This window comes from Osmerus mordax, chromosome 6 (genome assembly GCF_038355195.1).
Source record: "Osmerus mordax isolate fOsmMor3 chromosome 6, fOsmMor3.pri, whole genome shotgun sequence".
Lineage (NCBI taxonomy): Eukaryota > Metazoa > Chordata > Actinopteri > Osmeriformes > Osmeridae > Osmerus > Osmerus mordax.
The window spans coordinates 21240693-21262724 of record NC_090055.1 but is presented as its reverse complement, the minus strand read 5'-3'; the positions used below and the strand labels follow the sequence as shown (position 1 = coordinate 21262724).

The 22032-nt window shown below is 48.3% G+C and overlaps 2 protein-coding genes across 2 annotated transcripts; one reads left to right on the top strand and one right to left on the bottom strand.

Moving 5' to 3' along the window:
- Window positions 1-3086: 3086 nt before the first annotated feature.
- On the bottom strand, window positions 3087-17552 carry rragca (Ras-related GTP binding Ca). The gene is made up of 7 exons (XM_067237762.1): window positions 17214-17552; window positions 14911-15114; window positions 11057-11256; window positions 7219-7333; window positions 6296-6438; window positions 5445-5593; window positions 3087-4556 (listed from the first exon to the last, which is right to left on the bottom strand). Exons 1-7 carry the CDS (start codon window positions 17394-17396, stop codon window positions 4396-4398), a joined length of 1155 nt encoding a protein of 384 aa, XP_067093863.1. The 5' UTR covers window positions 17397-17552; the 3' UTR covers window positions 3087-4395.
- Window positions 17553-18092: 540 nt separating this feature from the next.
- Window positions 18093-20311, top strand: LOC136944770 (c-Myc-binding protein-like). The gene is made up of 5 exons (XM_067238662.1): window positions 18093-18111; window positions 18681-18753; window positions 19448-19496; window positions 19679-19808; window positions 20135-20311. Exons 1-5 carry the CDS (start codon window positions 18097-18099, stop codon window positions 20195-20197), a joined length of 330 nt encoding a protein of 109 aa, XP_067094763.1. The 5' UTR covers window positions 18093-18096; the 3' UTR covers window positions 20198-20311.
- Window positions 20312-22032: the final 1721 nt, after the last annotated feature.

Here is a 22032-nt window from a genome sequence, read left to right as displayed (position 1 = left end):
TAGGATTATGATAAAATGTAGCAACTAGTGTCTGCACTGCACTGCGATGCTAGCTAGGCTATCGAAAAGTCGGAGCAAATTTACAAACTAGCAGTTTCATCAATAAAATAAGCACATTTTCAGCAACTACACTGCCCACTTCTCATCACATTTGAATTCAGATGCTGATTTACACGTACCGTTTAGCTGAAATATGAATTGTAAAAACGTACAGTAATGGCGGTCAAAGGATTCTGTTCGTCTTGTTGGTCACGGTAACCCCGCCCCTGACGCAAGCGGTTCTTACTTGGTTCCTACTTCAGCCCAGCTCTGTTGTGGTGCTAGTTAAGAACCACTTTCCCTGGTTCGGAGCCGGTTCTTATGCTGTCGATAGAGAAAGAACAGGTTGAGATTAAGCACTGGCTCCGAACCAGCACCCTACAATGCGTTGGTGGAAAAGGGGTAAATGTCTGCCTCTAACTAGGTTGGTCATGCATTTACATTTACATTTAGTCATTGAGCAGACGCTCTTATCCAGAGCGGCTTACAGTAAGTATAGGGACATTCTCCCCGAGGCAAGCAGGGGTGAAGTGCCTTGCCCAAGGACACAACGTAATTTTGCACGGGCGGGGAATCGAACTGGCAACCTTCAGATTACCAGCCCGCTTCCCTAACCGCTCAGCCACCTGACATATACACATACACCCACACCCTCACACATACATACACACCCTCACGCATACATACACACCCTCACACATACATACACACATACACACTCTGCTCCTGCTCATCTCACTGCATCTCCTGGTTCCTGGTCTGGTTCTGGTCCTGGTCTGGTCCTGGTCCTGGTCCTGGTCTTGGTCCTGGTCTGGTCCTTGTCTGGTCCTGGTCAGGTCCTGGTCCTGGTCAGGTCCTGGTCAGGTCCTGGTCTGGTCCTTGTCTGGTCCTGGTCAGGTCCGGTCCTGGTCTGGTCCTGGTCAGGTCCTGGTCCAGTCCTGGTCCGGTCCTGGTCTGGTCCTGGTCCTGGTCTGGTCCTGGTCAGGTCCTGGTCAGGTCCTGGTCAGGTCCTGTCTGTATCCTAAGGAACTCCTGCTCTTAACTGTGGAGTGATTGTCAGCTATCTCTCCTTCTAAAGCCTCCCTTGAGGAACTGGTGTGTGTTTAGCTTGTGGAACTTACAGCCCTGTCATCGTTAGTGTTGACATACTATCTCTGCTGCAGCTCCACACTGCAACTCCAGAGGAAGCCCGGACCGTACATGGCCTGTCTTTCTCCACGAACAAATTAATCCTTGTACGACTTTTACATTTGTCACTTATGTAAGATATATCTCGTGTAAGTCTCGTGTCATTTTCTCCTCATCTCCCATGAGCACGACTAATAAAATGTGAAGATGAAAGATAATTTTCTGATGAGCGAGCTTTATTAAGAACAGAATGACAGCGGTGCAGCTTTAACGAGCCGCCGCACGCGATGAAGGGGAGAGCAGCCGGTAAAGTAATGGGTGCGCGGGGTGACATCACATACCGTCCGCCCTGCCGTCTTTATTTTATTATTGCATTAGATTCCTCATTTGGGTGAGGGGAACCTTAGTCGCTTTTGATAAAGGAAGGCAATTCCAGAAGCAGCAACAGTTCCAAATGACTGCTGTACATCATACTGCTCTCTCTCCCTCTGAACGGGTGTGATGTTGAGATTTGATAGTCCTGTTGACCGCTTACCAGCGGTGGAGCGGACACGATGGACCGTTTCCTTGCGGACACCGGCGCCATCTAGCGGCTGAATAACATGCAGTGCATAGCACCAAATCAAACAGATTTGAAGAACGTGCAGTAGCTACCTTCTACGCGGGTTGTACCTCTTATCAAAAGACAAATATTAATGTTATCTTTGTCGAATTGAACTTCATCCAAAATGAATGTAAGCACCATGCTAAGTCGGTGGAGGAACGAAAGCTACGGGTTTGTTCTTGGTCCGTGCATTTAATCAGTCACACTTCTCCTGCTATACATACATGAAGCTAACTGATGTCGAATTAGCGTCAAAATTAGAAACCGTGAGAGTCGCTAAGGCCGCGGGAAGCCACAGCGAGAATTAATGCGGGAACTTAAGAAGACATTAGGGGCTTAATGAAATGGATAAAAAGCTGTCAGTGTTGAACTGCATCTAAATCGTAGTGGGAAGTGGAGTTTGGCTTCCTACGCCCCACGTAACGGCTGATGACGGTCTAGATGAAACAAGTCATTTAACTAAACGTGAGGGGATTTATTGAACGATTCTCCATTGTTTTGGCCCATTAGTGATACTGTAAGAACCAAGACCGCAGCGCATGCATTCACAAGCCTAACTGTAGCCTACTATGAAGTTGGATTTAGTGGCTACATATATTTTATCCGTTCTAATTGTGTATGCCTAGTGCACGCTACTTCACGATAACGTTATGTAGAGTGTGTGTATGCATTCTGGAGTGGATTTAACTTTGCCTTTAAGAAAATAGTTAATTTTGCATTCAACTTGTAGGGCTCTCAAGTCTCACGTATTCGCCGTGAGATTCACGCATTTGAGCCATTTCTCACGCAACATCTTGTATTTCTCACACATTTCATTACATTTCTCACGCTGAGAAATAAGGGATAACCTGTCCCGTTATACTACACAATTAATGGACGAGGCGCAGACATACTTAGATGATAGTTGTCTCGAGTTATACAGAGTTAAATGCCAATCCGAAAAATCCCCGAACGTCTTTTTACCCGAACGTTGACGTTGATCTCACGCCAAACTTTTGATCAAACTTGTTTGTAGGCTATGTCGCGGCCAGGGCCTGCTCTTCCCTCTGGTGTTGGTTAGAGAACTCCTATGAGCAAAACAAATCAGTTTAGATATTCATTTATTGCCATAGCTATAATGCTTTAGAATTCTAGGAATTGTTAGTTGGAATAGTCCTCGGGAAATCTATAAAACAGAGCTGATGTGAATTTAGCGCTACTTGTCTGTGTGGTTTCGGAAGTGTAGGAACATGCGCGTTTCTGCTTCATAAGCGTCAAGGGCCAACACAGTTTAGAGTCAAACTGCTAAACAAAGCACACAATTTTTTGAAAACAGTTTTGGTTTAGTTTCTGTCAAGTTTTAATTTGTTGTTGTTAGTCTTTCCCCCCTCCCATCAGTAGAGTACAGTGAGATATCGGACAGTGAGAACGATGAATCGTGAGAACACTTGCATACATGCTAGGAATGCGCTTCTTCTGCAGGTTAGCTCCGTGTTCCTCCGCCGACTCCCGTCTGAGCAGTCATCAAGCAGGGGCATAATAACAGAGAATATAGTCCTCATCATAACATTTGTACTTGAGTGCTGCACAGCTGGAATGTAGATTCCATCAGGAACTTCTCATGTCCTCACGCCACCTGAATCCTCTCAGTAAGAACCATTTGGTACAACAGGTCTGGTACCAGTCAACACCTCCCATACTGTGGAGATATCACCAGGATTATGTGTCTCTCATGAGATATTAAAATACAACCCTTTTGTTTTTTGTAATTGTTGTTTTGGCAACATATTTAGATTTCTAGATGGGGGCAGTTTAGCAGTGGCTACACATCGCTCCGGTTACATTGTAAGATTCCAAGTCCATCAGATTGTGATGAGTGATCTCAAAATTAACAGACGACACAAGATGATTTTTGTGTTTGAGAAATTGAGCCTGCATCATTCTGCATCCTCCAGCACAGTGTAGTTCAGGGCATGTACCACCGCTAACACACTCCTCTCACATGCACACACACACTCTTTCTCTTCCTTACACATACGCACATGTACACACGCTCTCTTACAAACACACACGTGCACACACGCGTGCACACACACTCTTTCTTACACACACGCACACACACTTCAATCCCTAATTCTCCTCAGAGCTGAGCTCTTCTAGGTGAGCCCTGAACCACAGTTCCAGTCCAGGGGAGGGGAGGGGACAGGGGAGGGGGGGAGGGGAGGGGGGAGACCAAGCCTGACTGGCTGGATGTAAATAAGGCCTTGTTAGACAAGTGTATCTGTGACCCTCAGCCTGGTGATGGTCTGGTATGGGATGTCACCATGACTACCCCCGCCTCCCCAGGACAGACAGCACCCTGGGGGGTACTGCTCCAGTCTCTGTGCTGGCCTGCTTGTGGTGAATGATGAGTCCATGCCCTGCATTCAGGCTCAACTAAGTTTCCCTTCCATCCTTGTGTTGTAAGCGTGCAATCCTCTCCCCTCTCCCCTCCCCCCCTCTCCCTTAACCCTCCCTGCTCCAGTCTTCTCTGTGCTCCTGAGTGTGAGAGGCATAGCTGGAGTCCTGATCATCGTCCACAGGCTCCTGTGCTCTTCCTGTGCTCTTCCTGTGCTGTCCCCCCCTCCCCCCTCCCCCAGGGGAAGTCACACAGTGTTGCGAGGTGTGCCGTTGAGAGCCACCGCCTTGGAGCAGGGCGTGGCACAGGGCGTGGCTCCAGGCATGGCCAAGCGGGGGGAGGCCACACCCACCTCAAACACCTCGTGGATCGCCTTCCGGAAACAGTGGAAGTTGTAGTCTATCAGACCTACAGGACCGAATTAGAGATGGGATATCAATTACACAGTCAGTAAATTAATATTGTCTAGTTTATACTGTATGTATACTGTTTCTATTTTATATACTGTGTATTGTCAGTAGTGCACCCTTGATGTTGTACAGTAGAGCAGTACAGTCTAGTCTCTCAGCAGCAGAACTCCACCAGGCTGTGTTGTAGCACACTGATATGACTGTTGAGAACGAGGATGAAGATGACTGTGTCTGACCTCTGACCTTCAGGGATGGAGGGTGTCTGACCTTTGACCTTCATGCAGGTGTGTGTGTTTAACATTTGACTTTCAGGGATGGGGGGTGTCTGACCTTTGACCTTCATGCAGGTGTGTCTGACCTTTGACCTTAATGCAGGTGTGTCTGACCTTTGACCTTCATGCAGGTGTGTCTGACCTTTGACCTTAATGCAGGTGTGTCTGACCATTGACCTTCAGGCAGGTGTGTGTTTAACCTTTGACCTTAATGCAGGTGTGTCTGACCATTGACCTTCAGGCAGGTGTGTGTCTGACCTTTGACCTTCAGGCAGATGTGTGTCTGACCTTTGACCTTCAGGCAGATGTGTGTCTGACCTTTGACCTTCATGCAGGTGTGTGTCTGACCTTTGACCTTCAGGCAGATGTTTGTCTGACCTTTGACCTTCAGGCAGATGTGTGTCTGACCTTTGACCTTCATGCAGGTGTGTCTGACCTTTGACCTTCATGCAGGTGTGTCTGACCTTTGACCTTCAGGCAGATGTGTGTCTGACCTTTGACCTTCAGGCAGATGTGTGTCTGACCTTTGACCTTCATGCAGGTGTGTGTCTGACCTTTGACCTTCAGGCAGATGTGTGTCTGACCTTTGACCTTCATGCAGGTGTGTGTCTGACCTTTGCGCTCAAAGCTCTCCTCCCGAAGGATGCAGACGAGGGCCAGGAACCTGGTGACCTCCTTCAGGTACAGCACCGTGGTGTTGTTAAGCTTGATGATGGCCAGAGACTCCTTATCATACGCACTGCCACTCCCATCCTCCTTCAGCCTGCGCACACACACACACACACACACACACGTACATACTCTGATGAACTAGTCCTGAGGGTGTTGTGTTTGTGTGTCTGTGGTGTGTGTGTGGTGTTCTGAGGTGTGGTGTGTGTGTGGTGTTCTGAGGTGTGGTGTGTGTGTGGTGTTCTGAGGTGTGGTGTGTGTGTGGTGTTCTGAGGTGTGGTGTGTGTGTGGTGTTCTGAGGTGTGGTGTGTGTGTGGTGTTCTGAGGTGTGGTGTGTGTGTGGTGTTCTGAGGTGTGGTGTGTGTGTGGTGTTCTGAGGTGTGGTGTGTGTGTGGTGTTCTGAGGTGTGGTGTGTGTGTGGTGTTCTGAGGTGTGGTGTGTGTGTGGTGTTCTGAGGTGTGGTGTGTGTGTGGTGTTCTGAGGTGTGGTGTGTGTGTGGTGTTCTGAGGTGTGGTGTGTGTGTGGTGTTCTGAGGTGTGGTGTGTGTGTGGTGTTCTGAGGTGTGGTGTGTGTGTGGTGTTCTGAGGTGTGGTGTGTGTGTGGTGTTCTGAGGTGTGGTGTGTGTGTGTGGTTCTGAGGTGTGGTGTGTGTGTGGTGTTCTGAGGTGTGGTGTGTGTGTGGTGTTCTGAGGTGTGGTGTGTGTGTGGTGTTCTGAGGTGTGGTGTGTGTGTGGTTCTGAGGTGTGGTGTGTGTGGTTCTGAGGTGTGGTGTGTGTGTGTGGTTCCAGCAGGCTAACCCGTAGATGCAGGAGACGTCTATGACCACGTCTATCATGTCGCAGCACAGCTCGTAAGACTGCATGTCCACTGGGGAGCTGTCTGTAGCTATGTAGATCTTACTGACCACGTCAAACAGGAAGGCCTTCTCTATCCCTGAATTCTGTCAGAGGACAGACACAAGAGGAGGGAGAGGAGAGAGCGGAGGGAGAGTGGATGGGAGGAAGAGAGAGAGTGAGTGAGTGAGTGAGTGAGTGAGAGGAGAGGAGGGAGAGAGTGAGTGAGAGGAAGAGAGAAAGGAGAGTGAGTGAGAGTGAGAGGAGGGAGAGGGAGGGTGGGAGAGAGGGAGGGAGGGAGGGAGAGAGAGAGGGAGAGGGAGAGAGAGAGGGGGGGGAGGGAGAGGGAGGAGGGAGGGAGAGTGAGGAAGAGAGAGAGGAGAGGGAGAGAGAGAGAGAGGGGGGGGAGGGAGAGGGAGGGAGAGTGAGTGAGGAAGAGAGAGAGAGAGGGGGGGGGAGGGAGAGTGAGGAAGAGAGAGAGGAGGGAGAGAGAGAGGGAGAGGAGAGGGAAAGGGTGAGTGAGTGAGTGAGTGAGTGAGAGGAAGAGAGAAAGGGAGAGGAGAGGGACATCCGTTAGATCAGATCCATTTGTCACTTCCTGTGCACATTTACAGATCCTTCTAAAGTCCCACCCCTCCCCCAGCAATCACCCAGGCTGTTTCAGCAGCAGTACTTCCAGAATGAATTATTGAGCTGCTCATTTAGAACCTACACTGAATCATCCACAACAATGATTCATGTAACACAGCATGCAGTCTCCCAGGGCCAGCTCTGGAGTCAGTGTTACACATCCCACAGCAGGACCCAGACCCCCCTACACACACACACACACACACGCGCACACACACACACACACACACGTCTGGCCTGGTGGTGGAGGTACGTACAGATATGAAGATGTTCAGGAGGTTCTCCAGTGTGGGCAGCTGAGGGATGAGCTTCTGAACCACCTTGCTGAACGCCTCAAAGATGGAGTGGTCGTATATACTGGTCAAGTAGAAACTGGAGGGGAGGGGGAGACAAAAGGAGAAGTGAGGCATATTTGTTTCCCCTCCATCATTACATTTACATTACACAATAAACACACTTCACTTCCTCTCCACCATAAACACACCTCACTTCCTCTCCACCATAAACGCACCTCACTTCCTCTCCACCATAAACACACCTCACTTCCTCTCCACCATAAACACACCTCACTTCCTCTCCACCATAAACACACCTCTCTCATGTCAGTAGTGTTAACTTCCAGGGAGATTCACCAGAGCCAGCTGGTCCTGGATCAGCCACCCTGTGAACGCAGGCCATGTGACCCAGCCAGCAGAGCGGCGGTGAGCAGTGAGAAGCCGGAAGAACTACTTCCTGTAGGAGTGACAGGCTGGAAGAACTACTTCCTGTAGGAGTGACAGGCTGGAAGAACTACTTCCTGTAGGAGTGACAGGCTGGAAGAACTACTTCCTGTAGGAGTGACAGGCTGGAAGAACTACTTCCTGTAGAAGTGACAGGCTGGAAGAACTACTTCCTGTAGAAGTGACAGGCTGGAAGAACTACTTCCTGTAGGAGTGACAGGCTGGAAGAACTACTTCCTGTAGGAGTGACAGGCTGGAAGAACTACTTCCTATAGGAGTGACAGGCTGGAAGAACTACTTCCTGTAGGAGTGACAGGCTGGAAGAACTACTTCCTATAGGAGTGACAGGCTGGAAGAACTACTTCCTGTAGAAGTGACAGGCTGGAAGAACTACTTCCTGTAGGAGTGACAGGCTGGAAGAACTACTTCCTATAGGAGTGACAGGCTGGAAGAACTACTTCCTATAGGAGTGACAGGCTGGAAGAACTACTTCCTATAGGAGTGACAGGCTGGAAGAACTACTTCCTGTAGAAGTGACAGGCTGGAAGAACTACTTCCTGTAGGAGTGACAGGCTGGAAGAACTACTTCCTGTAGGAGTGACAGGCTGGAAGAACTACTTCCTATAGGAGTGACAGGCTGGAAGAACTACTTCCTGTAGGAGTGACAGGCTGGAAGAACTACTTCCTATAGGAGTGACAGGCTGGAAGAACTACTTCCTGTAGAAGTGACAGGCTGGAAGAACTACTTCCTGTAGGAGTGACAGGCTGGAAGAACTACTTCCTGTAGGAGTGACAGGCTGGAAGAACTACTTCCTATAGGAGTGACAGGCTGGAAGAACTACTTCCTGTAGGAGTGACAGGCTGGAAGAACTACTTCCTATAGGAGTGACAGGCTGGAAAAACTACTTCCTATAGGAGTGACAGGCTGGAAGAACTACTTCCTGTAGGAGTGACAGGCTGGAAGAACTACTTCCTGTAGGAGTGACAGGCTGGAAGAACTACTTCCTATAGGAGTGACAGGCTGGAAGAACTACTTCCTATAGGAGTGACAGGCTGGAAGAACTACTTCCTGTAGGAGTGACAGGCCGGAAGAACTACTTCCTGTAGAAGTGACAGGCCGGAAGAACTACTTCCTGTAGGAGTGACAGGCTGGAAGAACTACTTCCTGTAGAAGTGACAGGCTGGAAGAACTACTTCCTGTAGAAGTGACAGGCTGGAAGAACTACTTCCTGTAGGAGTGACAGGCTGGAGGAACTACTTACAGTAGAAGTGACAGGCTGGAAGAACTACTTCCTGTAGGTAAGCAGGAAATCCCTGTTGTGTTTAAGAGGCCAGAGAGGAATGTGCCAGTAACACTCCAGAGTATGCAAAACACGCACGCACATGTGCACGTGCACACACACACACACACACCTTCTCATTAATGGTATTTGACTGTTCTAACAGGAGAGTGCTACAGGAAAGTTTCTGCCCAGTGTGCCAGCACATGCTGCTTCCTGTGTGGTTAAAGAGCATGCCAGCACAGCTGCTTCCTGTGTGGTTAAAGAGCATGCCAGCACAGCTGCTTCCTGTGTGGTTAAACAGCATGCCAGCACAGCTGCTTCATGTGTGGTTAAAGAGCATGCCAGCACAGCTGCTTCATGTGTGGTTAAAGAGCATGCCAGCACAGCTGCTTCCTGTGTGGTTAAAGAGCATGCCAGCACAGCTGCTTCCTGTGTGGTTAAACAGCATGCCAGCACAGCTGCTTCATGTGTGGTTAAAGAGCATGCCAGCACAGCTGCTTCCTGTGTGGTTAAAGAGCATGCCAGCACAGCTGCTTCCTGTGTGGTTAAAGAGCATGCCAGCACAGCTGCTTCCTGTGTGGTTAAAGAGCATGCCAGCACAGCTGCTTCCTGTGTGGTTAAACAGCATGCCAGCACAGCTGCTTCCTCTAGGTGACTCCTGGTGAGACCGACAGGCTGTGACCAGGTCTTTAACCCTTGTGTTATCTTCGGGTCATTCTGACCCATCAGTCATTGTGACCCACCGTCGTATTGCGACAACTTTACCGCATACAAAAACAAAGTTAAGCATTTTCTTTTAACCGTTGGGCTGTCTCAGACCCCCCACATTGCGAATGTTAAAAGAAAATTATTTTTATTTGTTTTTGTATTGGGTAAACACAACGATGGTTCGTTATGAACCTTTGGGTCATGTGACCCGAAGGCAGCACGAGGGTTAAAGAGGCCACACTGACATACCAATGTAAATAAGGCATTTAGCTCAGATTAGATCTGACTCAACAGCAGCAGTGATATGCCCTTCCCTGCCCTGCCCTGTCCTGTCCTGCCCTGCTCTGCCCTGCTTTACCCTACTCTGCTCTGCCCTACTCTACTCTACTCTACTCTGTCCTGTCCTGCTCTACTCTACTCTACTCTGTCCTGCCCTGCCCTGCCCTACTCTGCCCTACTCTGCCCTACTCTGCCCTACTCTGCCCTACTCTGCCCTACTCTGCCCTACTCTGCTCTGTCCTGCTCTGTCCTGCTCTGCCCTGCTCTGCCCTGCTCTGTCCTGCTCTGTCCTGCTCTGCCCTGCTCTGCCCTACTCTACTCTGTCCTGCTCTGCCCTGCTCTGCCCTGCTCTGCCCTGCTCTGCCCTGCTCTGTCCTGCTCTGTCCTGCTCTGCCCTACTCTGTCCTGCTCTGTCCTGCTCTGTCCTGCTCTGTCCTGCTCTGTCCTGCTCTGTCCTGCTCTGTCCTGCTCTGCCCTACTCTGCCCTACTCTACTCTACTCTGTCCTGCTCTGTCCTGCTCTGCCCTGCTCTGCTCTGCCCTGCTCTGCTCTGTCCTGTCCTGCTCTGTCCTGCTCTGTCCTCTCTTGCTCTGTCCTGCTCTGCTCCTCTCTGTCCTGCTCTGTCCTGTCCTGCTCTGTCCTGTCCTGCTCTGTCCTGTCCTGCTCTGTCCTGTCCTGCTCTGTCCTGTCCTGCTCTGCTCTGTCCTGCTCTGCCCTGTCCTGCTCTGTCCTGTCCTGCTCTGTCCTGTCCTGCTCTGTCCTGTCCTGCTCTGTCCTGTCCTGCTCTGTCCTGTCCTGCTCTGTCCTCTCCTGCTCTGTCCTCTCCTGCTCTGTCCTGCTCTGCGGACGGCTGGTGCTGGTGTATGGATGCCTTGTAACTAGTTAATGTGTGTTCATACGTTTGTGTCCGTGCTTGTCTGAAAGCGTGTGTGTGTCTGTGAATACACACAAACACAGAGTCAGAATGTGTCTGACTCTGTGTGTGTGTGTGTGTGTGTGTGTGTGTGTGTGTGTGTGTGTGTGTGTGTGTGTGTGTGTGTGTGTATATATGTGTGAGTGTCTGACTGTGTGTAATTGTGTGTGTGTTTCTGTGTTTGTGTGTGTACCTGAGGTGAAGTTTCTCCAGGCTGGCGTCAGCCAGGTCGTCATTGGCTCTCTGGTGGATGTCTCTCTGGGTCTCGATCTTGTGGTCATCAGAGAGTCCGTCCACCTTGTGGATGAACACCTCGAAGTTGATGTCAGGGTTGACTCTGTAGGCCCGCGACACGGTGAGGTGGAGTCTGCAGAGCGCCTCCACATAGTCGTCCTGGAGGAGAGCACACGCACACACGCACACGCACACACACACACGCGTGTACACACACACACAGAGAGACACAGAAGGTTCAGATCTAATTTTCAGATTAGTCTAAAGCTACCAAACAGGGCCAGAGGTTAGAGAGGGACTGTACCAGTCTGACAGTGATGTGCCAGGGGTTAGAGAGGGACTGTACCAGCCTGACAGTGATGTGCCAGGGGTTAGAGAGGGACTGTACCAGCCTGACAGTGATGTGCCAGGGGTTAGAGAGGGACTGTACCAGACAAACCCTAGAAGTATGAGGTAACCAGGAGAAATGAGGATCAGCAAACACAGTCTCACCATCTCAGGTTCCAAAGATGAAATTCACTCACTCAGCGACCATCAAAAAATGGAAGCTAGATTGTCTTGGGGTGGAGGGAGACGACGACGAGAAAAAGACCTGAATGTTTTGCAAAGCGTTGAACTTGTGGACAACGCGTTGCCAATCCAGCACAGATGAATTATTCTGCTGACTTCATCAAGGGGAGCGAAAACATTAAGAAATTGTGGCCTTTCGTCACCAGGCGACCAAGCAACACACCATCGCCTACGGTGATAACTAGTAATAATTATTTTTTCATTATTTAGTTCGCTTTAGCTAGTTTGTCATTTGTCAATCATATTCAAACTGAATATGATTGTCTGATTTATGTTTTCAGTTTTTTGTTTAAAAAAATCTAAGAAAACACTTTGAATCTGTAGACTACTGCTTAATAGTCTTAGGCCGAATCCCAATTCTGTCTTACCCCTTACCCCTAGCCCTTAGTTTACCCCTAGCCCTTAGTTTACCCCTAGCCCTTATGTTTAGAAACTGAGGGGCAAGGGCTACATAGCCCTATGAAATGAGACACCACTTGGTTACAGTTATGTATATCGATGTTCCCAAAGCAAGTAGTGTTATGCACTGATATCAAACTAAATTTGTTTGAAATTAGCTGCTAATGGAGTTTAATTAAAACTGTAGACATGCATGGAGTCCATTCAAGGCTTATCAGAGAAATGCGGGACTGTTGTGCAAATCAGCAATGTAACGTTAGCGTAGCAAAGTAGCGATAAAAAAAAAAAAACATTTCAATTAAGAACATGGTTGTAAATACATATGTACAGGACTGTGTAAAGCACAAAACAAGACTGTCATAATTTTTTTATCAATTATTTAAGCCAAAAATATTACATTTATGGGACTCTCTGGATGATCTGTCCGCCATTGTTGCAGGTAGCGCAGTATTCACATACCCCTTGGTTTCAAGTAAGCTCCCGAGCTCACTTGGTTTTAAGGGGGGTATACCCCTTCGTCTTAGCCCTAGCCCTCGATCAAAAAGAGTATTGGGACACTTACTCTCACGGGAACGCGCAAAACTACGGGCTAGGGGTAAGGGGTAGGGGTAAGGGGTAGGGGTAAGACAGAGTATTGGGATTCTGCCTTATTATTGCCATTTGATGACAATTACTCATATACTGTAAGCCTAAATAACTATATACGCTTGAACAAAGGTTAAATGTTATTTCACAAGTTTCAAAAAGTGCCCCCAATTTCTTTTTATGCCGCTGGATTTCAGTCAGTGGGGGCAAAAATTGGCCCCTAAAAAATATGGACGTTTCCTACCCTGGGGATGGGTATAGCTCAGTGGTAGGGCATGGGGATGGGTATAGCTCAGTGGTAGAACATGGGGATGGGTATAGCTCAGTGGTAGAACATGGGGATGGGTATAGCTCAGTGGTAGAACATGGGGCTGGGTATAGCTCAGTGGTAGAACATGGGGATGGGTATAGCTCAGTGGTAGAACATGGGGATGGGTATAGCTCAGTGGTAGAACATGGGGATGGGTATAGCTCAGTGGTAGAACATGGGGATGGGTATAGCTCAGTGGTAGAACATGGGGATGGGTATAGCTCAGTGGTAGAGCATGGGGATGGGTACAGCTCAGTGGTAGAGCATGGGGATGGGTACAGCTCAGTGGTAGAACATGGGGATGGGTATAGCTCAGTGGTAGAACATGGGGATGGGTATAGCTCAGTGGTAGAGCATGGGGATGGGTATAGCTCAGGGGTAGAACATGAGGATGGGTATAGCTCAGTGGTAGAACATGGGGATGGGTATAGCTCAGTGGTAGAGCATGGGGATGGGTATAGCTCAGTGGTAGAACATGGGGATGGGTATAGCTCAGTGGTAGAACATGGGGATGGGTATAGCTCAGTGGTAGAGCATGGGGATGGGTATAGCTCAGTGGTAGAACATGGGGATGGGTATAGCTCAGTGGTAGAACATGGGGATGGGTATAGCTCAGTGGTAGAGCATGGGGATGGGTATAGCTCAGTGGTAGAACATGGGGATGGGTATAGCTCAGTGGTAGAGCATGGGGATGGGTATAGCTCAGTGGTAGAACATGGGGATGGGTATAGCTCAGTGGTAGGGCATGGGGATGGGTATAGCTCAGTGGTAGAACATGGGGATGGGTATAGCTCAGTGGTAGAGCATGGGGATGGGTATAGCTCAGTGGTAGAGCATGGGGATGGGTATAGCTCAGTGGTAGAACATGGGGATGGGTATAGCTCAGTGGTAGAACATGGGGATGGGTATAGCTCAGTGGTAGAACATGGGGATGGGTATAACTCAGTGGTAGAGCATGGGGATGGGTACAGCTCAGTGGTAGAACATGGGGATGGGTATAGCTCAGTGGTAGAACATGGGGATGGGTATAGCTCAGTGGTAGAGCATGGGGATGGGTATAGCTCAGTGGTAGAACATGGGGATGGGTACAGCTCAGTGGTAACACATGGGGATGGGTATAGCTCAGTGGTAGAGCATGGGGATGGGTATAGCTCAGTGGTAGAACATGGGGATGGGTACAGCTCAGTGGTAACACATGGGGATGGGTATAGCTCAGTGGTAGAGCATGGGGATGGGTATAGCTCAGTGGTAGAACATGGGGATGGGTATAGCTCAGTGGTAGAACATGGGGATTGGTACAGCTCAGTGGTAGAACATGGGGATGGGTATAGCTCAGTGGTAGAGCATGGGGATGGGTACAGCTCAGTGGTAACACATGGGGATGGGTATAGCTCAGTGGTAGAGCATGGGGATGGGTATAGCTCAGTGGTAGAACATGGGGATGGGTATAGCTCAGTGGTAGAACATGGGGATGGGTATAGCTCAGTGGTAGAGCATGGGGATGGGTATAGCTCAGTGGTAGAACATGGGGATGGGTATAGCTCAGTGGTAGAACATGGGGATGGGTACAGCTCAGTGGTAGAGCATGGGGATGGGTATAGCTCAGTGGTAGAACATGGGGATGGGTATAGCTCAGTGGTAGAGCATGGGGATGGGTATAGCTCAGTGGTAGAACATGGGGATGGGTATAGCTCAGTGGTAGAGCATGGGGATGGGTATAGCTCAGTGGTAGAACATGGGGATGGGTACAGCTCAGTGGTAACACATGGGGATGGGTATAGCTCAGTGGTAGAACATGGGGATGGGTATAGCTCAGTGGTAGGGCATGGGGATGGGTATAGCTCAGTGGTAGAACATGGGGATGGGTATAGCTCAGTGGTAGAAGGGTGACTCTCTGTCACCCTACGCTGGGATGTCAGGAGCCTTTACAAAATCTGTGTTTGTTTCACCTGAGCATCGATGACAAAGATCAGCGCCCCGGTTCCCCTGAAGATCATCTCGTAGTCGAAGGTGGGGTCGAAGAAGTCCACTTGGCCGGGGAAGTCCCAGATCTGGAAGTTGACGAAGGAGCTGCTGGAGATGTCATCCTTGTAGATCTTGTTCGTGCTCTCCAGGAACAGCGTCTCGTTGGGGGACATTTTGTGAAACACCACCTGGAACAGACAGGGTGGAGTTAGAATATCAAAGGGGTGGGTCTAGATCAGAGGGGTGGGTTTGGATCAGAGGGGTGGGTTTGGATCAGAGGGGTGGGTCTAGATCAGAGGGATGGGTCTAGATCAGAGGGGTGGGTTTGGATCAGAGGGATGGGTCTAGATCAGAGGGATGGGTCTAGATCAAAGGGGTGGGTTTGGATCAGAGGGATGGGTCTAGATCAGAGGGATGGGTCTAGATCAGAGGGATGGGTCTAGATCAAAGGGGTGGGTTTGGATCAGAGGGGTGGGTTTGGATCAGAGGGATGGGTTTGGATCAGAGGGATGGGTTTGGATCAGAGGGGTGGGTCTAGATCAGAGGGGTGGGTCTAGATCAGAGGGGTGGGTTTGGATCAGAGGGGTGGGTTTGGATCAGAGGGATGGGTCCAGATCAGAAGGGTGGGTTTGGATCAGAGGGATGGGTCTAGATCAGAGGGGTGGGTTTGGATCAGAGGGGTGGGTCTTGATCAGAGGGGTGGGTTTGGATCAGAGGGGTGGGTTTGGATCAGAGGGGTGGGTCTTGATCAGAGGGGTTGGTCTAGATCAGAGGGATGGGTTTAGATCAGAGAGATGGGTCTAGATCAGAGGGATGGGTCTACAGAGGGATGGGTCTACAGAGGGATGGGTCTAGATCAGAGGGGTAAGTCTAGCTCAGAGGGGTGGGTCTACAGAGGGATGGGTCTAGATCAGAGGGGTGGGTCTAGATCAAAGGGGTGGGTTTAGATCAGAGGGGTGGGTTTAGATCAGAGGGGTGGGTCTAGATCAGAGAGGTGGGTCTAGATCAGAGGAATGGGTCTAGATCAGCGTTAGAGTATTTGACTGCAGATCAAGAGGTGGCAAGTTCAAATTCCCCCGTACACCAGTTTGGAGAAAAGCTTGGATCGCCCAGCTGTCTGCTACATGAAAGTGTTAATATCTAAAAAGTGAAATATGTGTTTGACTTGCTCCAGGACTCTGGGGTTATTGTCCTGGCAGTCTGGTCACCTGACTTTCTGTAGTCTGGTCACATGACTACAATATCACCTGTAGTCTGTTCACATGACAACAGGATCATCTGACTTTCTGTAGTCTGGTCACATGACCAGAGGCATGGTGTCAGCAGTGTGATCAGTAGAGGGGGAGTTGGGAGACCTGCAGGCTTGTGACTCAGGAACCTGTCACCCTGCAGACACTTTCTGTACAGTCCTCGGCTATTTGTCCCCATAGCAACAGTGCTGCATTTGATTTTTCCATTAAGCATAAATAATTAAGTCTCAAACAAAAATAAAAACAACTGGTCTAACTATGAATGATTTATTTACAGTGTATATCCAGAAGCAGAGCCTTTTAACGTTGTTGCAATATGGCAACAACTGCGCAGGCCCACATCATGACATCAAGTAGGCTTCTGTTAATGGTGTGTGATGAGTTTGCTAAGGAGATCAGCATGGCTAATATTACAATTGATCCATGATGAGAAAGCAATGACTTGCAAAATGAAAACCTGTAGGCCATGTTTATGCTCTGGTGAAGGAGGCGACGTGAGCTGCGGGGTCAACATCCTTCTGAAAACAGGGTTAGCATTCACGATGACGCAAGAAGTCTGGTGTCAGCGGAATGTGGCGGCTATACGGTGGTATGTTCAAACTGTCACCTGAGACAGCTGTGTTCATTAGGCTAGCTGGCTACGTGCTGGTCCAAACTAACATTAAGGTAGAGCAAGGAAAGTGATGGAGGACTAGTAGTGCTAGTTAGTTACTACTGCTAGTTGCTGCTGTTGTGACAGTATATTACTAACAAGAGGCCAGATGAGACTACATGCAGCTGGGTTACCGTTTCTGGAACTGCTTACAAGATGCAGGCGTGTCAGCTGCCGCTGGCTAGCAAATGTTTTGCCCGAGTACTGAGTTGATTGTATACGGTCCTAATTAAGGATAGTTTAAACGAACGTTAATGGTTTCAACTAACCAGCTACTGTAGCTAGCTAGCTAGCCAATACAGGCATAGTAGCTGCTACTGTAGCATTACTGGGCTAAGTTAAGATAGCTGGTATGATTTACGCCTGGTAGTATTATCAGCGTTACCTTCTGAATGGATGATTTTCCGCTTCTTCGCAAACCCATTAGCAGAATTCTGGGTTTACTGTCGGACGCTGCCGGACTGTCCTCGATGTCGGCCTCCTCTTCTCCATATCCAAAATCTTTGGGAAACGAGTCAGCCACACCGTAGCTGTCAGGCAGCGGTTCCACCTCATACTGAATCGACATTTTGACCCTGCAATTGTTGTTTCCCCTAACCCCCCCACCCTAAAGAGTTTGCCCAGCCGTGATTGTATATGTAGATCGCTCGATACGGCAGTTTCAGCGTGGAAATCCGGTTAGCATGCAGGAATAAACCCAGTTAGTTCTAGACATGGAGGGTACTCCAACATTTCCTTGGCGGATTCCCCTGTGTTTCCCTTTCGGCGAGAAACTTGCTCTTAGACCCGCCCCCGTATCTAATTGGATGTTGTGCAAGCGGAGCGGTTAATCATTTGCCAATAAGGATGTCACTCTACACAAGACTGGGTTGATCGTTCCAAGTCAGATGTTTTGCTGTCACATGACTAAATGGACTCTCCACCACAGAAGTGTTACATGAGCTATTTCCCGAAAAATACTTTGTTTGTTCTTATTTAGTAAATCCAGATTCTATAAACTGCAGCTGTTAAGTGTATACGGTAAATGTTTATGTTTAGAGCGCTATTGAGTTGCAGGCAAGACAAATAGTCGATATTCAAAGCATTCAAATGTAGTTTAGTACATGGATGTCATGCCGAATTATAACCACACGATGGCGCTACACACATGACAAGACTTCGGAGACTTCACTCAGTGCGCACGCTCCGACCACGACCCCCCTCCCCCTCCAGAAGTGTTTAACCACTTCAAACGCTCAGCGTCAGTTTAGACATAAATTTAATTCGTAATGGCACACTACAGAGTAAGTATCTAGCTAATGAATGTCTCTAAGGTAGATTGTATCTCATAATATGTACGTATCGTTATTTTGTAGTGTTATGTTTATTCATAATTATCCACACAACCTGCCAGCTTAATTAGCATTGCCAGAAATCACCTGCCACACTCAACAGACAACTAACAAGATTAGATAAACTAGTTAGTCTACTTTGCAAAAACCGGATTTGGCATATTAAGATTAGCTAATGCTTACTAAAACTGTATCTCGACTTGGTCTGACTGCCAATGCATTCATGAATGCATTACAATCTAAAAACCTGTACATTCATTTATTGATAGTTTGCAGAGCGAGACTCGACAGTAATTTGAGCAAATTATAAAAATTCAAATTGTGTGAATGTCATCCAAAAACATTTTACTTCAGGAAGTAGGTATAAACTTTCAATGCTTTGCCGCTGGCTTGAAGGGCTTTTATTTATTTATTACAAACATATCTACAAATGCAGCACAGCTATAGCGAGAGTAATTCAAGTCTACAGATGCAGTTTCAGGGAGTGGCTGTGCTCCTGACAAAGGTCTGCATTTGTTCAGTCTTCAGAATCCAAACGGGAGCAGTTCCGGAGATACCTGGAGAAGGCCGGCGTGTTGGACAGTCTCACTAGCGGTGTGTGTGTGTGTCTCTCTCTCTGTGCGTGTGTGTGTGTCTCTCTCTCTGTGCGTGTGTGTGTGTCTCTCTCTCTGTGCGTGTGTGTGTCTCTCTCTCTGTGCGTGTGTGTGTGTCTCTCTCTTTGTGTGTGTCTCTGTTTTTTTGTGTGTGTCTCTGTTTTTCTGTGTGTGTCTCTGTTTTTCTGTGTGGGTGTGTGTGTGTGTGTGTGTCTGGGTGTGTGTCTCTGGGTGTGTGTCTCTGGGTGTGTTTCTCTGGGTGTGTCTGTGTGTGTGGGTGTCTCTGTGTGGGTGTGTCTCTGGGTGTGTGTGTGTGTCTCTGGGTGTGAGTGTGTCTGGGTGTGAGTGTGTGTCTCTGTGTGTGTGTGTGTGTGTGTGTGTGGGTGTCTCTGTGTGTGTGTGTGTGTGTGTGTGTGTGTGTGTGTGTGTGTGTCTCTCTCTCTCTGTGTCTGTGTGTGTGTGTGTCTCTCTCTCTCTGTGTGTGTGTGTGTGTGTGTGTGTGTGTGTGTGTGTGTGTCTCTCTCCCTGTGTTTGTGCGTGTCTCTGCTGAATAGACCTGCAGCTGCCTCGACTGTTGATCTTATTTTTTTATTTTATAAATGATGTTTAATTTAGTGTGCGTGTCTTTGTAAAGTGTCTGTGTGTGTCTGCTTGGCCTCTTACGAGTATTTAAATCAGTTTTGTTGTCGTTCCAGTACTGGTGACGTTGTATGAAACGACAGACAAGCCCAGCGACGCCCTGGAGTATCCTTGAGTAGAAAACCTAATTTCTGAAAACGTAAAAGATTCCTACACATTATTTTACAGCACCTACATTGTATAGCTGAGTGGAAACAGCTCGGTGACTCTGCAGCCATCTCCACCTGAGAGGGGGGGGTGGGCGCTCAGCGGGGCTTTTCCTGGTGGCATGCTCTTTAACCACGCAGCTTCCTGAAGCAGCATCTGGGCATGTGCGTACCGAACCCAGCGGACACTGAGATCCTGCGGCAGCAGCTAAGAGACGCCAGGCAGAGCTGGGAGATGCTGGACCAGGAGCACCAGGAGCTGAAGAGAAGGGTACCAGCAGCAGCCATTACAATAACAACCATAAGAACAAGAACCATAATAATAATAACCATAACAACCATAATAATGTGTTCATTAGCAGTGCCGTAAAGGGGATTTGAACCTGTGACCTGTCACAGAGCTGTACCGATACGATGCCCTCATGTATCATGAAGCTGAATTGTGTCATGCTGGATGGTGCTCTGTCACCTTCTAATGGGGAGGGGTAGAGCTCAGTGGGCAGAGTATTTGAGGTCACCGGTTCAAATAAATACATCTGGTAAATGGAAAGTGTTACTATTGGAATGGTAACAACCTCTCGCTCTGCTTGTCCCCAGCTGCAGCGCTACGAGTCTGCCTCTAACAATGAGGCAGCTTCCTCCGGGCCGGGTGCTGAATAGACCTGCAGCTGCCTCGACTGTTGATCTTATTTTATTTTGATAAAAGATGTATAATTTTGATGTATGAAGGCGCTTCCTGCTCAACACCAGGGCTTTCACACACCTGTGGGCTTTTTGTAAGATCTTTATTTGTGTTTCTTAAGATTTAAATTATTTTGTATATTTAATTTATATATTCCAATACAGTAGTTTTCTGCTATGTGATTGTGTGTAGTTTTACTGTGCGTGTGCTCCAGTGTTTAGTCCTTGAATCTTCGAACCCTCAGACAGCTAATGCTGGGAACACACTAAAATATTTTTTTAATCTTATAAGATTTTCAAATTGTGAGAGACCACAAACATGAGCACAAAAATCCTAGAATTAACCGTTTTGCTCCTATAGTCTGTGGTGTGCCATGCTGTGACAGACAGCACAACACACACAAACAGACCGACTGTGAACACAAGAAATCCAGACATCCCAAGTCTCCCGGAAGTTCCGGGAGTCTCCCGCATTTCAATATCGGCTCCCGGACGCCCGCAAATGATATACAATCTCCCGGAATTCGGGGATTTTGTATTAAGAGCAAGCGCGAGACTGTGCAATGGTCATTTATGGTCGTGCTGGTTGAGGGGGTACATCATGCGTGCGGATTGCGTCGCATGATGTACCCCCAAAGAAAAGGGTTTGCTGTTGCCACAAATCAACAAGCTGATACTCCATCTCTGCTGTTCTCAGTTGTTAACACACAAAAAGCAAATATTTGGCACAATTTTCACAACCTTAACTTCATGTACCAATTGCTCGACCCAATTTGGCACTACTTCACACTCCCTTATCTGCATTAGACTGACTTTCCTTGTTTACACACTGATGTCAATTATACATCACCTTGTTGTCAAAACACTACACACAATGTTCTGTTGCACACACTTCTCAAGTAAAATCTCAAAGCATCAACCTACAACACAAATATTCAAATCTCTAAACACTCAGGTCTGGTGAGCAACTTGCGATCAAGACTGCAGCATAAAAAGGGCCTTGAGCCTCTGTTTTGTTTGGTGAACAATGGAGAACTTAGAACATATCAACAACCAGAGAAGGAGAGGGGTAAGAGTGAGAGGAAGAGGACAAGGAGGAGGAGGGAAATTATGACAAAGAGGAGGAGGTAGAGGAGAAGAAGGTGGAGGAGGAGAAAGGAGAACAGTGATCTCTAATGAGATTCGGGCCACCTTGGTTGACCATGTGCTCAACCATGGTTTGAGCATGGTGGAGGCTGGCCAGAGGGTCCAACCAAATCTCAGCCGCTTCACAGTTGCTGCCATCATTAGAACCTTCAGGAAGGAGAACAGTTACAAAATCTATTTGCCTTGTGTACTGTAATACTGCATATCAATAGAATACAGTGTGCTCACAGTATTTGTATTTTGCAGGACTGAAAGAGAACCACACCGTGGAGGAAGAACATGCACTTTCACAGCCGAACAGGAGACTGACATTGTGAAAATGGTTTGTGAAAACAGCACTATCACACTCTGACAAACCAGGATCCTGGCTGACCATGCCACATTCAGAAACATCCATACCGTCAGCCTCTTTACACTGGACTGTGTTCTCCGCAGGAATGTCACGCGGATGAAACAAGTGTACAGGGTCCTATTCGAACGGAACACGGTCCCACGGAACACAGACCACATCAAGGAGTTACGGCAAGAGTTTGTGCTTGTAAGTCCCATACATTCAGCACTGACACGCATGTATTGTACCTGTAATCCAATATTGTTTCTTTTCTACAGTGTCTCACTGAAGCCCACTGTGTTGACCTATCTGTGTCCATACTATAACTTGCATTATC

What these genes read in the sequence shown, in the direction of transcription:
- rragca (XM_067237762.1), bottom strand. Translation starts at nt 17,396, where the DNA reads ATGTCGATTCAGTATGAGGTGGAACCGCTGCCTGACAGCTACGGTGTG. An exon ending in TCCTGAACATCTTCATATCT is followed by an intron (nt 6,439 to 7,218) that starts GTACGTACCTCC and finishes GTCCTCTGACAG; the next exon opens with AATTCAGGGATAGAGAAGGC. An exon ending in GACGTCTCCTGCATCTACGG is followed by an intron (nt 5,594 to 6,295) that starts GTTAGCCTGCTG and finishes GTGTGTGCGCAG; the next exon opens with GCTGAAGGAGGATGGGAGTG.
- LOC136944770 (XM_067238662.1), top strand. An exon ending in GTTGGACAGTCTCACTAGCG is followed by an intron (nt 18,754 to 19,447) that starts GTGTGTGTGTGT and finishes TTGTCGTTCCAG; the next exon opens with TACTGGTGACGTTGTATGAA. An exon ending in ACCAGGAGCTGAAGAGAAGG is followed by an intron (nt 19,809 to 20,134) that starts GTACCAGCAGCA and finishes GCTTGTCCCCAG; the next exon opens with CTGCAGCGCTACGAGTCTGC.